Source organism: Entelurus aequoreus, linkage group LG12 (genome assembly GCF_033978785.1).
Source record: "Entelurus aequoreus isolate RoL-2023_Sb linkage group LG12, RoL_Eaeq_v1.1, whole genome shotgun sequence".
NCBI lineage: Eukaryota > Metazoa > Chordata > Actinopteri > Syngnathiformes > Syngnathidae > Entelurus > Entelurus aequoreus.
Window position 1 is genome coordinate 24,777,539 of NC_084742.1, and position 17,021 is coordinate 24,794,559.

Genomic DNA, 17,021 nt, shown 5'->3' on the forward strand with positions numbered 1-17,021 from the left:
TTATTTTGTCACCTTTCTTTTGGTGTATTTTAGCCTCATACAATTTTTTCTTTGAAAGTTTCTCGTAACCATACCACATTTTCATCTTAAGTTTTCTAAGCCGTTTTAATCGTAACATTACATTACCACTTTCCTGTTGTAAAATTTGGACTTTGTTGATCACATGCTTTTTCTTGTACTTTTATTGGAACATTTTGGCCTTATTTTTGTAGGACCAGAACTTATTTATCGAAATATTGTAACCTTGCAATGTTTTCTTGTAACTTAGTGGGTTTTTTCTTGTAAGATTGAAACATTACAGATTTTTTTCTCATAAAATGATAACTTTTAAACATGCTAGCACAATAACATTGTCAAATATTCCAGCTTTATGTCCGAATGTTACAAAAACACTTTTTTCTTGAAAAAGTACAACTTTACGCCGACTAAATCACGACTATATACTGTACATTTTGCTTTTCTTCTCAATTAATAAAGTAAAGGCTTCCCTACATTTTGTCATATTAACTGTTAAAATGCTAACGCTAACTCCTGCAACGCCATACTGACAAACATTTCCCCCCCAAAAAACAAAAACTTCATCAATGTGTTGGTATTTAATCTTATTTCTGGAAAATAACCAAATATTAAAGAATAAGTAAAATAGCTGCAATTATTTTGTATTATTTTACACATTTTGCAGTGCCATTGTCTGCTAACTAAATTATTAGAATTCAGTGTTTAAATGTATTTATATTATGTATACAATTAACTGTATTCATCACTTTTTTGTTATTTTATTTTTATTTTATTAAAAATAATACAAATCAAATCAATAAAATAATTGCAGCATGTATTTAATTAATTCCCCCCATCCAAGCATATAATTCCAACAAACTTGAACCCTGGAGTATTTAACTTTTTGAGAGGACACCACATTTATTAACATCAGTACACTGTAAATGGACTTAAAACTATAGTTAACAAAAAGTCACTATATAATATACTTTTGGTTTGTGGCAGTTTGTTGTACACTCGATGGACAGACTTATTACAATAAAGAAAATGATATGCTTTATGGCAAATAATACATTTATTTTTGTCCATATAGTGTATATGATTTATATGCTAGCCTACTTCTTTTGGCTTCCATCCGCACACCATACCCATCACTGCAGAACTCTGATAAGATTTCTATTCATTCCTGCCTCAACATTTCGACTATATTTGCTTCCAGCAGGGGTTTTCAACTTTCATTACTAATAACTACTTCAACAAAAAAAAAGGAGAGGTGGGCTATTTGTTTTTCATTTATTTGACTGGCAACATTAAAATTGTACTTTGTGGACTAAACAGATCTCCACTCCAGCAATATGGTCATGGTCCGATTGCTATTTTGGGGTAATTTGTCATTAAATAGAGGTACTGTGTCTGAATTGAACAATTATACACATTTTAAGAGGTATAGGAAGTATTATTTGACCCTTTGGTTAGCTATTTAAAATCAGGTGATGAGCTACTGGTAGCCAACAAGCTACTCTGGCTTACGGTATTTTATTGAGTGTATGAAATATGTATTTATATTCCTGACATATTATCAGAGTTAATGGCATGGCTTGTTGCACTGCATGTTTGCCTCATTCCTCAAACCACAAACATTTCCTCGCTTCTTCCAACACTAGCTTGCAAGCATGGCCAATGAAATGTTTGAAATGCTCAATCGCGTGTGTGTGGGAGAGTGTGTGTGAGAGTGAATATGAGTGTGTGTGAATGCCAACAGTTTTATTTGTGATAAAACTATGCTTTAAAAAAGTTTTGAGTTACGATGCAGGGCTTTCTAAAATCAGTGAGTATTCAACCTAAAGCATGTACAAGAAGCTACTGTAAAAACAAACACTGTCCTGTTGTGTTTGTTGTTTGTTTTTATGTTGTTATGTGTCGTGCGTGACAATAGAGTTGTCTTTTGTTTCTGTCGCGCTACGTCACCTCATTGTACGGTTAACTGTTTTACTGTTTGTGCTTGTCTATGACCGAGTACAAGGGCCGCACCGAAAAAATTGTAATGTAAACATTTTTTATCCCATAACCGTATGTTTATTCTCTTTGGATTACAACTTTTTCTATAATCTTATGCAATCTCGCAATTTTTTTCCTCGTAAAACATCGTGGCTTTATCTTTGCCATAACTACATCGTTCGACATTTTTCATAACAACTTTAATCGTGCAACTTTATAAGTTTTTCCTTGCAAATACAATATCAAGTCAGCGTGGGACATGACTAACTATTTATTGTATTGTTACTATTTTTACACTGTCTTCAGGCTCATTTGAATACAACTTTTGCCTTTAATGATTTCACGACATTGTCTGATGGTTTTTGTTCTCATAACATTACAATATTTTTGTAATGTTACAACATTTTATTGTATGTCTTAATTGCTATGAGTTTACAGTGGAACCTCGTTTTACGAACGTAATCAGTTCTTGAACATGGTTTGTAAAGTGAAAAGTTCATATAGTGAGGCAGAGTTACCCATAAGAATCAATGGGAAACATGAATAATTGGTTGTAGCCTCGACAAAATCCCTATTTTACAAAAAAAATGCACACTTTGACGACACTATAATGTGTGTGTGTGTGTGTGTGTGTGTGTGTGTGTGTGTGTGTGTGTGTGTGTGTGTGTGTGTGTGTGTGTGTGTGTGTGTGTGTGTGTGTGTGTGTATATATATATATATATATATATATATATATATATATATATATATATATATATATATTAGGGCTGTGAATCTTTGGGTGTCCCACGATTCGATTTAAAATCGATTTTTTTTTTTCAATTAAACACAATTCTCAATTCAAAAACGATTTTTTCCCGATTCAAAACGATTCTCTATTCATTGAATACATAGGATTTCAGCAGGATCTACCCCAGTCTGCTGACATGCAAGCAGAGTAGTAGATTTTTGTAAAAAGCTTTTATAATTGTAAAGGACAATGTTTTATCAACTGATTGCAATAATGTACATTTATTTTAACTATTAAATGAACCAAAAATATGACTTATTTTATCTTTGTGAAAATATTGGACACCGTGTGTTGTCAAGCTTATGAGATGCGATGCAAGTGTAAGCCACTGTGACACTATTGTTCTTTTTTTTTAATTTTTATAAATGTCTAATGATAATGTCAATGAGGGATTTTTAATCACTGCTATGTTGAAATTGTAACTAATATTGATACTGTTGTTGATAATATTCATTTTGTTTCACTACTTTTGGTTTGTTATGTGTCGTGTTTGTGTCTCCTCTCAATTGCTCTGTTTATTGCAGTTCTGAGTGTTGCTGGGTCGGGTTTGGTTTTGGAATTGGATTGCATTGTTATGGTATTGCTGTGTATTGTGTTTTGTTGGATTGATTAATAAAAATAAAAACTACAAAAATACAAAAAAAATGTAAATAGAAAAAAAAAATTAAAAAAAATCGATTTCTGAAAAATGAGAATCGATTCTGAATCGCACAACATGAGAATCGCGATTCGAATTCAAATTGATGTTTTCCCACACCCCTAAAATATATATATATATATGTGTGTGTATATATATATATATATATATATATATATATATTAGGGGTGTAACGGTACACAAAAATTTCGGTTCGGTACGTACCTCGGTTTAGAGGTTCATTTTCGGTACAGTAAGAAAACAACTAACTACATTTTTGGGTTATTTATTTACCAAATTTGTAAATAATGGCTTTATCATTTTAACATTGGGAACACTATAATAATTTTACCCACGTTAATCAACATAAAACTGCATCAAATTGTTGCTCAGATTAAATAAAATGACAAAACTTTTCTTCTACATATAAAAAGTGCAACATTAAACAGTTTCAAGTCAACTCATCTGTGATGAGGTGGCGACTTGTCCAGGGTGTACCCCGCCTTCCGCCCGATTGTAGCTGAGATAGGCTCCAGCGCCCCCAGCGACCCCGAAGGGAATAATCGGTAGAAAATGGATGGATGGAAGTCAACTCATCATGCTTAATTTATTACAGCATTTGGGAAGCCTGTAGTTGATTTTTATCACACACACACACACACGCACACGCGCACACACACGCGCACACACACGCGCGCACACACACCGCACAATGAGCTAACACACACACGCGCACACACACCGCACAATGAGCTAACACACACACACGCACACACACACCGCACAATGAGCTAACACACACACACACACACCGCACAATGAGCTAACACACACACACACACACCGCAAAATGAGCTAATGTTACGCTAAAAGCTAATTAGCCTTCACCTCAAGCCAGGACTGCGAGCGAGCTGAGCTGCAGTTTGTTTCTAGAAGGTCAACGGGCTCATAGTGATGTTACTAGTCATTGACTGGGAGGTGTTTATTTTAATTTGGGGAGAGTCCGCTGCCTGATGTTCACCTGCTAAACACCTATCTGCTAATTCCACCGCAGAAGCACGGAATCCATGGGCTCTGACAACGCACTGCTGATTGGCTGTTACCGCTATAGTTGTAACCAATTAGATGGTTGTGTGGGTGGGACAATGCTGGGTGCTGTGTAGGAGACAGAGGCAGAAAGCTGAGTAGCTTGTTAAGACTTTAGCTTAGGCGGCTACTTAATATGTTCCTATGGAAACTCGTTCGGTACACCTCCGAACCGAACCGGAACCCCCGTACCGAAACGGTTCAATACAAATACACGTACCGTTACACCCATAATATATATATACAGTATATATATATATATATATATATATATATATATGTATATGTATATATACATACCCCGTTTCCATATGAGTTGGGAAATTGTGTTAGATGTAAATATAAACGGAATACAATGATTTGCAAATCATTTTCAACCCATATTCAGTTGAATATGCTACAAAGACAACATATTTGATGTTCAAACTGATAAACTTTTTTTTGTTGCAAATAATCATTAACTTTAGAATTTGATGCCAGCAACACGTGACAAAGAAGTTGGGAAAGGTGGCAATAAATACTGATAAAGTTGAGGAATGCTCATCAAACACTTATTTGGAACATCCCACTGGTGAACAGGCAAATTGGGAACAGGTGGGTGCCATGATTGGGTATAAAAGTAGATTCCATGAAATGCTCAGTCATTCACAAACAAGGATGGGGCGAGGGTCACCACTTTGTCAACAAATGCGTGAGCAAATTGTTGAACAGTTTAAGAAAAACCTTTCTCAACCAGCTATTGCAAGGAATTTAGGGATTTCACCATCTACGGTCCGTAATATCATCAAAGGGTTCAGAGAATCTGGAGAAATCACTGCACGTAAGCAGCTAAGCTCGTGACCTTCGATCCCTCACGCTGTACTGCATCAACAAGCGACATCAGTGTGTAAAGGATATCACCACATGGGCTCAGGAACACTTCAGAAACCCACTGTCAGTAACTACAGTTGGTCGCTACATCTGTAAGTGCAAGTTAAAACTCTCCTATGCAAGGCGAAAACTGTTTATCAACAACACCCAGAAACGCTGTTGGCTTCGCTGGGCCTGAGCTCATCTAAGATGGACTGATACAAAGTGGAAAAGTGTTCTGTGGTCTGACTAGTCCACATTTCAAATTGTTTTTGGAAACTGTGGACGTCGTGTCCTCCGGACCAAAGAGGAAAAGAACCATCCGGATTGTTATAGGCGCAAAGTTAAAAAGCCAGCATCTGTAATGGTATGGGGGTGTATTAGTGCCCAAGACATGGGTAACTTACACATCTGTGAAGGCGCCATTAATGCTGAAAGGTACATACAGGTTTTGGAACAACATATGTTGCCATCCAAGCAATTACATAGACGCCCCTGCTTATTTCAGCAAGACAATGCCAAGGTCACGTGTTACATCAACGTGGCTTCATAGTAAAAGAGTGTGGGTACTAGACTGGCCTGCCTGTAGTCCAGACCTGTCTCCCATTGAAAATGTGTGGCGCATTATGAAGCCTAAAATACCACAACGGAGACCCCGGACTGTTGAACAACTTAAGCTGTACATCAAACAAGAATGGGAAGTTTGAGTTTGAACATCAAATATCTTGTCTTTGTAGTGCATTCAATTGAATATGGGTTGAAAAGGATTAGCAAATCATTGTATTCCGTTTATATTTACATCTAACACAATTTCCCAACTCATATGGAAACGGGGTTTGTATATATGTGTGTATATATATATATATATATATATATATATATATTTTTTTTTATATATATATATATATATATATATATATATATATATATATATATATATATATATATATATATATATTTATATATATATGTATATATGTATGTGTATATATATATATATATATATGTATGTGTATATATATATATATATATATATATATATATATATATATATATATATATATATATGTATATATATATATATATATATATATATATATATATATATATATGTACTGTATATGTACTGTATATATCAAACCAACTGTAAGTAGGTAATGGCTCAATAATAAATTTTTTATACAAACAACAAGACATTACAGCAAGCTATATATCAACACGCACACCAAAGCAAATGTATCATTGGTGTGCTCCAAATCGCTGACAACCATTTTTGCTAAAATAAAAAACAAATAAAAGATAATAATTTTACCATGGGTATTAGTATTTGTGACATTTGTTGAACACTGGGGGAGTTTCAGAGTGGTAAAAGAGCAGTGGCTTCACCACACAGTCCCCGCTAGCGTTAGCACAAACCAGCAGTGTGAGGCGATCCTTCATCACCTTTGTGACCCGGTAGTGCCTTTTCCTTCACTGTAATAAAGGTGGCATCTTTTTCGGTTTAGATCACATTTAAAGTTTTCCTGTGGAACAAAACCTCCTCGCCGATAAAATGAAATTAGTGCGTGATAAACTTCACCCCTCTGGCAAAGTCAGCAACCATATAAACAACCTTCTTTTTCATAATGGTTGCATTTGTGGACTCGTTTCTTGAAATGATGTGAAGGAACCGCCAGCCGTCAGCTAACCAGCTAAAACACAACCTCAAAGCAGTTGTCTGGCAACCCGAATCTATACAGCAAGACTGTGAGAGTTAGGACACATTTAAAAGGATTCTGATGACACAAAGTGATCTCTTAGACAGGCTCAAACAGCTCTGACTTGGGCAAGGTACAATAATTGTGGGTTAGGGTTACAATGCACGGAATGCAGCTTTCGTACGCTGAGACATGGGTCACACACAGAGGCATAATTGGCGCGATTTGCAAACCGAAAAGGTCGCAAATAGGGATGTTTGTAAATTATGGTTCCACTGTACATTTGTCATGAAACATCCTCCGACGTTTTCTCTTGTAACATTACTCCTTTATTTATGTAACCGTGTGACTTTTTGTTGTTATGGCGACGCTCTTGTAAGATTATAGTTTTTGTCTTGAAAATATAATTGTTGTATTTTTTTCATTGCTCTCTTATCCTATACACTGTGTATTAGGGTTGTATGGTATACCGGTATTGGTATAGCACCGCGATACTAATGAACATTTTCGGTACGATACCGTCTCTAAAACGTACCGGTCCCGCGCCCGCGTCCAAGTCACGTCGTGACATTGCTGGTTTACGAGCAGAGGAGCATGCTCGGCAGCACACAATCACAGAGTACTTACAAGCAGACACAGTGTGTAGACAGAAAAGGGAGAATGGACGCATTTTTGTGTAAAAACTAAAGATAAAGGTGAAGTTATAACACTGAAACACCCTCAGGAAGAGGTGCTTTAAGACATGGCTAGCTAGCTAGCGGCTAACGTCCATCCGCCATCGGCAGTGTTTTAGCTACTTCTAAATCACTAATCCTCGCCTCCATGGCGACAAGTAAAGTAAGTTTCTTACAAGTATCATCCCTGCAGGACGAGGAATAGCTAAACATGCTTCACTACACACCGTAGCTCACCGGCATCAAAATGTAAACAAACTCCATCGGTGGATCTACACCTAACATCCACTGTGATGATATCAAGTACAGGCACGTATCTAGTCGATACTACTATGATTACGTTGATATTCTTTGGCATCATGGTTCTTTAGTTTAAAAAAAATGTATATTATGTTTATAAACTCAGGAAATATGTCCCTGGACACGAGGACTTTGAATATGACCAATGTATGATCCTGTAACGACTTGGTATCGGGTTGATACCCAAATTGGTGGTATCATCCAAAACTAATGTAAAATATCAAACAACAGAAGAATAAGTGATTATTACATTTTAACAGACGTGTAGACAGAACATGTTAAAAGAGAAAGTAAGCAGATATTAACAGTAAATAAACAAATAGATGAATAAGTAATTTTCTACCTCTTTTCCTTAATAACGTTGACAAAATAATAGAATGATAGATGACACAATATGTTACTGCATGTCAGCAGACTAATTAGGAGCCTTTGTTTGTTTACTTACTACTAAAAGACAAGTTGTCTAGTATGTTCACTATTTTATTGAAGGACTTAACTGCAATAAGAAACATATGTTTAATGTACCCTAAGATTTTTTGTTAAAATAAAGCCAATAATGCAGTTTTTTGTGGTACCTTTTATTTAGAAAAGTACCGAAAAGTACCAACATAATTTTAGTACCGGTACCAAAATATTGGTATCGCTACAACACTACTGTGTATATAGTTTTCTCTTCAGTGTGGCCCTGATGCTAATTTGTATTTGTCCCATTGATATGTTCCAGTGTGATGCATTTTATGTATAAAGCATAGCGTCTTGTAACTTTAAGTGTGGGATGCATTCAAATTGACTTTTTTTACCCAAGCAAAATGTATCCAATTTGTAAATTTGATTCCCATTCTTAAAGTCAAGTCAGTCACTTATGAAAGTATATGTTGTTTATCTTTAATGCCGTGTACGGAACTTCTTGTTGAATGGTTCAGTATTGTCAAATCAGATTGTGTTGTCCCCATCTTCAATGTGTCCTGACTGTATGGAGGGTCCCGCATCTTGATGGGGGACCCCCCTCCCCCAAAACTAATTCTCCTTTAACACACCGTATTTCTCGCACCTGCAGGTGATCGAGTTTGACGACGGCTCTGGTTCGGTTCTACGCATCCAGCCACTTCGTACCCCTCGCGACGAAGCCATCTACGAATGTGTTGCCTCCAACAGCGTTGGCGAGACGAGTGCCACCACACGCCTCACTGTTTTACGCGGTAGGTCGTGGTTTTCGTGTCATATAGAGGATCTTTGTCTAGCGTTTTTTGTAGTCTGATTTGAAAGACTAAAAAAATAAAACACTGCAGGCTAAAGAATAGACGTCTATTTGCATAATTTAACTGGCACGTTAATTATTGTGCCAGTGTGTATGCAAATGACTTGAATCGAGAGAGAAACTTAGTTGACAGCTAATGGACTTATCAAAGTTACATAACATGAGCTATCTAATGCGTGGCTATTCAACGAAAATATTCTGGGAGTCTGGACTAAAAAAAGGGACAAAAAAATCAACAAAAAGGAATTTAAAAGTCCATAATAGCTTTTTGCTCCAAAATGGACTAAATATCAGCAAATGGTAATTGAAGTATTGTGCGCAAAAATGTTGATTATATACTGCTGTCAAAGGCAAATACAGTACAGGCAGTTCAAAAGGCTTGTCATATCTGGCTAAAACACGCTAAGTGGCGCTCTTGGGGTGGGAGGGGGGGGGGGGGGGGGGGTTGCTGCCTGAGTGAAGTGTGCTCCATTGGCAGTGCGGCACAATTATACAACATGGCAAATGAGCTAGAGGAGCTAGCAGCTTCTATACGACACAAGAAGACAGGTTGCCGGCCCTTCTTATTCGTCGCTCGCATCCTCTCAAGCTGGCAGGCTTATCTCCCCAAGCGAGCCAACAAAAAGCCCCCTGGGCCCGATTTGAGAGAGAAAAGGTCTACATTGCAGCTACCTCCTGTTTACCACCCTGCACAATGTTTTGCAATTTATAACTGAGGGTATGTGCTCAGGATGCGCTGCACTAGCATTAGCATCTGTATTGTAGTTTCCATTTCCTTGCTTTTTTCTTGATGCTGCATTTTTCTTAAAAAAATACATGTTGGGCTTTTTCTTACTACAAGGAATGCAAAGCATGACAAAGCCAAGATGCACCGGCATTGCCTGAACATAATTGCATCCAATCAGGTTGCCATAGTCTATATGCTATAATACTCTTAAGGGCACATTTGCAGGCTAAACTGTTTTAATATTAGAAAGAAAAAGCAAAATAACCTCAAAAATGGACCAGTGAAAGTTTGAAAAATTATTAGAAGATAATGTGAAAGGTAACTAAAGTGTTAGTTTTTTGCATAAAGAGCTGCAAACAAATCCTATAAAGGTGATAAAAAATATGCTCGAAAGGAACAAAAAAGTTAACAAGAGAATGCAAATAAATAAAAGAACAATACACAAAATAGAAGTACATTTTGTTTAAATAATAAAGCTAATAAATCATCTAAAAAAGAACTAAAATATAACAAATTACTTTAAAAAAAAGTCTTTAAGAGAGGAACGACAGTTGTTCCTCGTTTACTACGTCTAATTGGTTACAGACTTGACCGTGACAAATACATTTTCGCAAAGTAGGAATCTTACTTATAACTGAAATATTCCATAGACCATAAACAATAGTTTTCAACCTTCTATACATGTTTTTAATATTAGAGCATTAAAATCATGAAATAACACCCACATAGTCACGTTTACACTCATTTATATAATATTATTATACAATATTGATTAATATTGTATCCTTTAGTGCGTTCGACCTGCAAATAGCCGGAGGATCGTCCAATAGGGTCATTGCCATGGCCGTCGTTGAGAAATACTTTTGTAATTTCTCTTAGTAAACACTAGGCTCTTAGTTCTGAAACCCTGGGCGCGTGTTTCTCTGCTAAAAGTTGGTCAATTTGCTCATCGCGGCGAAGATAGTCCTGTGTCAGCTATGTTGTTGTCGCTGTTTTTGTTTTGATATCACTTACATCAAATGCTCCCCAATGTGGAGATGTGTTACTGATGAGGCAGGAGTTGAAGATGAAGTGCTTCGACAGTTTTACTCTCCACTTAATTGAACATAACTGCTCCCTCAGCATATCCTATGCACCTCCCTAACCGGACGTTGCCCTTGGTGAATACTGTATCTTTCTATGTACATCTATTGTGATCACCACAACGTAATACTAGAAAAGAAGACATATACTGTAATAAATATAAGACATAAATAAGACTTAGTTTAGGCCATAATACATCAAATATGCTGGAAAAAAATCCTGAAGAAACAACAGAATGAATTTAAATGTCTTATGCAGGGACTACAAAATAACTGATCAATTAAATTAAATAAAAATGTATTTTAAAATAAAAAGGTAAAATTATCCTGGAGAATGTAAACCGCTCTATTTGTGAGGGCAGCCTCTTGTATGCTGTTACTACAAGTTTGACTTATACATTATGAAGCCGACCAAAAATCCTAAAAATGGATAGTATCCATAAATGCATGTGGGAAAAGCAGAGAAAAACAATGTAATGTTGCACAAAAGCCTTCAAAACACACAATAAACCTCCTAAGGTCAAAACTAGCTGAGCTTCCGGCTGAAATGATGTGTGCAGTGGGCTGTTGGAGTTCATGATTCAGGCATGATTAAGGATTTATATTGCATCCTCACACTCCCATTATGCTGTCAACAGCCATTTCCTGTGCACACACTCACACACAAACTTATGTTGCTGTGTACAAGTCGACAGTAGGGAGCGGAAAATGAGAAGCCGCTCTCCTGTGACGGAAAAACAGAATGCATCAATTCCATTTGTGAGAAGAGAAGTGAAGCAGTAGGATGATGGTGTAACGGTGCTGCCAAAAGCTGAATCGTCATTGCATATACAATAGAGGCGCCTCTGCATGGTCACTGATTATATTCAAAGACAATACTGCAAGTTTGTCAAGTTTACCAGCAAGGAAGCATAAGGTTCTTTGTTATCACAGCTAAATGTGCTGCACTATTTACAACCAAAACGAAAACAAAAAAGGAACAAAAATATACAACAAAAAAGTAATTAATATGTAAGTAATATAAAAAAAATGGGTCCACAAAAATTTAAGAAAAAATGAAGCAAGTTTTGAAAAAAATAACTACAAAAAACAATTAAAAAACGTAAAAAAACAAAAACAGCCTTAAAATAAACTAAAGGAACTAAAGCAAAATATGACATATATATATATATATATATATATATATATATATATATATATATATATATATATATATATATATATATATATATATATATATATATATATATATATATATACATACGTATATATACAAAACCAGTGAAGTTGGCACGTTGTGTAATTCGTAAATAAAAAAGAACACAATGATTTACAAATCCTTTTCAACTTCTATTCAATTGAATAGACTGCAAAGACAAGATATTTAATGTTCAAACTTAAAAACATATATATTTTTTGCAAATAATCATTAACTTAGAATTTAATGGCAGCAACACATTGCAAAAAAGTTGGCATAGGGGCATTTTTACCACTGTGTTAAATGGCCTTTTGACAACAACGTTTGGGAATTTTCGAAGCTTTTCAGGTGGAATTATTTCCCATTCTTGCTTGATGTACAGTCCTGGTTCTTCGCTGTCGTATTTTACGCTTCATACTGCGTCACACATTTTCTGGACTACAGGCTAGTACCCGCACTCTTTTACTATGAAGCCACGCCGTTGTAACACGTGGCTTGGCATAGTCTTGCTGAAATAAGCAGGGGTGTCCATGAAAAAGACATTGCTTGGATGGCAACATAGAGTACATTGCGCCAAAACCTGTATGTACCTTTCAGCATTAATGTATCCTTCACAAATGTGTAAGTTACCCATGCCTTGGGCACTAATACACCCCCATACCATCACAGATGCTGGCTTTTGAACTTTGCGCCTATAACAGTCCAGGTGGTTATTTTCCTCTTTGGTCCGGAGGACACAACGTCCACAGTTTCCAAAAACAATTTGAAATGTGTACTGGTCAGATCACAGAACACTTTTCCACTTTGCATCAGTCCATCTTAGATGAGCTCGGGCCCAGCGAAGCCGACGGCATTTCTGGGTGTTTTTGATAAATGGCTTTCACTTTGCATAGTAGAGTTTTAACTTGCACTTACAGATGTAACGACGAACTGTAGTTACTGACAGTGGTGTTCTGAAGTGTTCCTGAGCCCATGTTGTGATATCGTTTACACACAGATGTCGCTTTTTGATGCCGTACCACCTGAGGGATTGAAGGTCACAGGCATTCAATATTGGTTTTGGACTTTGCCTCTTACAGTACGTGCAGTGATTTCTCTAGATTCTCTGAACCTTTTGATGATTTACAGACTTTAGATGGTGAAATCCCTAAATTCCTTGCAATAGCTCGTGGAGAAATGTTGTTCTTAAGCTGTTCGGCAATTTGCTCACGCATTTGTTCACAAAGTGGTGACCCTCGCCCCATCCTTGTTTGTGAATGACTGAGTGTTTCATGGAAGCTGCTTTTATACCCAATCATGGCACCCACCTGTTCCCAATGAACCTGTTCACCTGTGGGATGTTCCAAATAAGTGTTTGATGAGCATTCCTCAACTTTCTCAGTCTTTTTTGCCACTTGTGCCAGCTTTTTTGAAACATGTTGCAGGCATCAAATTCCAAATGAGCTAATATTTGCAAAAAATAACAAAGTTTACCAATTCATTCAGCATCTATGAACTGTGGTTCCATTGTTTCCTAGGCAAGTAGTGTAAAAAATACTGCATTTGACATCATGTTTTTTGCTGATTGGCAGCAGAAATCTTTTGGTTCCACTGCTATCAATGAGGTGCCGCCCCATAGCCGTTCCACAGACAGTTATCGCTTGCTCGTACGTCACCAAAAGTGACAAGTTAGTCATTATTGTAATTAAAAAGATGAAGCTGGCTGTCCCTGCAGAAATTGATCTCCCCACTGGAAAAAGAATAAATGCACCTCTTTATATATTATGTGGTAAATCAAAAAGGCCCAATCAGTATCTGGAAGCTACGCCAAGTGATTTAAGACCGAAAAGATGCCAATGAGATTGATGTCACGGTCGTCGGTCGGGAGAAAAAACATCTGCTGGAGCCACAAAAGGCATGTGGTTGGCATAAGAATATGACTGATAACCCCCGGCCCATGTCATGACTCACTATTTGTTTTTAATCAAAACAAAGGCACCCTCATACATTTATAATAATACTTTAATTGTGTGCAGTTTCTAAGCATTGTTTAACAGAAAAAATAAACATAATTTCACTAATAACTATAAACTGAACAGTGTTGTCAAAATGGATAATAGTGCTTTGAGGTAAATGCACAATTCTTATGACTTAAAGCAGCATAAGTAACCTTTCAACCTTCATAAAATATTGTCATAACGTTTGGGATGATACATTGACTTACATCTAGTTGAATGACACCTCTGTCATGGCCTGAGGGGGTCTGTATCGCGACATTGAGGTGGGTGGCAGGAACCCTTTCACATAAAAAACTACAAATGTGCTGACTTGTTTTACAGCATACGTCACTCCTTCTTTCCCCATTCGCTAAAAAGACAGAAGTCGATGTGAACTCATATGTGCCGCCACAAAACAAAAAAAAGAAGAAGAAGAACGCCTTCTTGCAATTCCTGCTATCATGGCCGAAGCTCCAAAACAACCAAAGAAACGAAAAGTTTTGTACAAGGAGACAAAAAAAAGAAAAACGAAGCTTACACAGATAAAAACGCAGTCAGGATCTACATTGCCCTGGCTTTCACTCTTTTTTTTTGGTTAATGTTTTTGTTTTTTGTATTCCTTTTTCTACATTTTGTAGTAATTTTTTTGTTATTTATACTCATAGAGTGGTTACTTTTAAATAACTGTATTGAGCTCTTTCACTTATTTTGTGTTACTTTGTGCTGTTTGTCCACTTGCATCATGGTCAAGTAGGGCAGTGACCGCCACATGCAGAAGTTTAATAATTTATTAGTATTTTTTCCTGGATTAAGAGATTGTTAGGCCTTTGCATTGGTCTATGCTTTACTCAATGTATTTCTATTTATATATTTATAACCGTTCCCATAATAAAATAATGTGGTCCATCGGGTGCCATGATGACCGACATCTTCTAGGGGCGTAACGGTGTTATAAATACCATGGTATTTTGGTTTCAAAGTCTTGCATTGACGCTTGATAGTATCAAACAACAACTTGGTGTGTAGTTTTTGTCTGGCGCTTTAGCATTGGCCAGGTCTGAATATATACTATATCTTCCAGAATCCTCTGCACAGCATGGGGCCGGCAAGGTGGGGGGCGTGGAACATCATAAGCACGAAGTAAAGTTTGTTCGTCGAAGATGAGAGAATTGTTTTTTTGGGATATTTACTGAAAACAATTCTCACAACCTATCCATAATTATTTGAGTTATGCTGCTGACAAACAAACGCTGGTGAAAACTTAATAACCTATTTGGCAGAGGTAAAAAAAAAAAAGTGGTGCGTTTTGCAAAGCAAAGCACACCACTTTTGTCTCAAACGTTTCCAAGGTGACAAAGCCGGCCGGTCACGTCGCACCACACGGAGTAAAATCATGAAAAAAAAAGTTTTTGCAACGGGAAATCCTGAAAAGCTACTTGATAAATCCTCAATCCATCCATCCATTTCTACCGCTTGACTCTCTCATCTGCACATGGGCGGAAGGCAGCATACACCTTGGACAAGTCGCCATCTCATAAACTGTCACCCAGAAAATATATTTGAAGACCGCAAGCTAAACATCAGTTTGTGAGGTATTTACATTATTACAAGTTGAGTTGAGTTTATTTTCAACATGAACACACTTACAACATGATACATCACATAATTTCATATAATTTCTCTTTACGACATGCCCAAAAAGGATTAGGAAAAAGCAAATCTTATTTAATTCTACCCCTTTCCCACTTTAGAGCACTTACAAATACATATGTTTACTTACAGTCTTCTTTTTGTAACACAAATACATCAGTGAATGATTAGTACAGCAGTTCTTGCAATAGATAATTAAGTCAGTCATGATTACTGTACTGAGATGAACAATATCTCCTTTTCAATAAAGTTGAAGGTATTTTTCAAGATTCTTCTTTCTTGTACATTAAAAGCACTTTTTATTTAAACAGTCTCTCAAACTGGATCATACTAGTGCATTGTTTACTTATCCACATACTGATATACTAAAAGTCTTAAGTGTTGTACGTACATACAAATGTTTTAAGTTAAATTTCCACTAAGGTTATATTTTTCTTCTTTTTTTGAGAAGAGTTGTTGTACATTATTGGGTAGCAGGTTATAATTTGCTTTGTACATAATTTTAGCAAATGCACCAAATCATTGAATGTCAATATTTTTGATTCAATAAATAAAGGGTTTGCATGTTCTCTATATCCAACATTATGTATTATTCTAATTAATATTTTTTGTAACACAGTTAGTGAATGAAGTGGACTTTGGAAGTTATTTCCCCATATTTATGCACAATAACTCAGATGTGGTAACACGAGCAAGCAGTAGAAAATATGGAGTGATTTTTGGTCCAGAAAGTATTTTGCTTTGAAATATCTTTCTCATCCATTCATTAAATTGTTAGTCAACTTTTCTGAGAAACAGCATTTTCCAAACTGATATAAAGATGTCCACTGTGGAGGACACTGCTTCTCAGAAAGTAAAAGTTTAAAGACACTAAAGTGAACTTTATTGTTTTACACTGGATGATTACATTGTCATTTTAAAGATGCTCAACTGTAAGGTTTTTAAAAAATATTTGCTTGAAACAGTGGATGTTCCTTCACAATTATTTGACTTAAAAATGCATGTTTGTGGTAATAAATATGATTAGAACATGTTAGCATTATGTTTGTGTTCAATTACAGTAAGTTTGTACATCCTAAACATTCCTTCAACTTCATTTTAC

General features: G+C 36.2%; 1 protein-coding gene across 50 annotated transcripts in view; it reads left to right on the forward strand.

The window, feature by feature from the left end:
• LOC133661813 (receptor-type tyrosine-protein phosphatase delta-like) overlaps positions 1 to 17,021 on the forward strand; it is a 660,250-nt gene that overhangs the window by 548,079 nt on the left and 95,150 nt on the right. For all 50 annotated transcript variants that reach the window (XM_062065281.1, XM_062065286.1, XM_062065292.1 and 47 more), the window contains one exon: positions 9,086 to 9,227. In XM_062065281.1, coding sequence (XP_061921265.1) covers positions 9,086 to 9,227 — 142 coding nt within the window. The remainder of the gene's footprint in view (positions 1 to 9,085; positions 9,228 to 17,021) is intronic.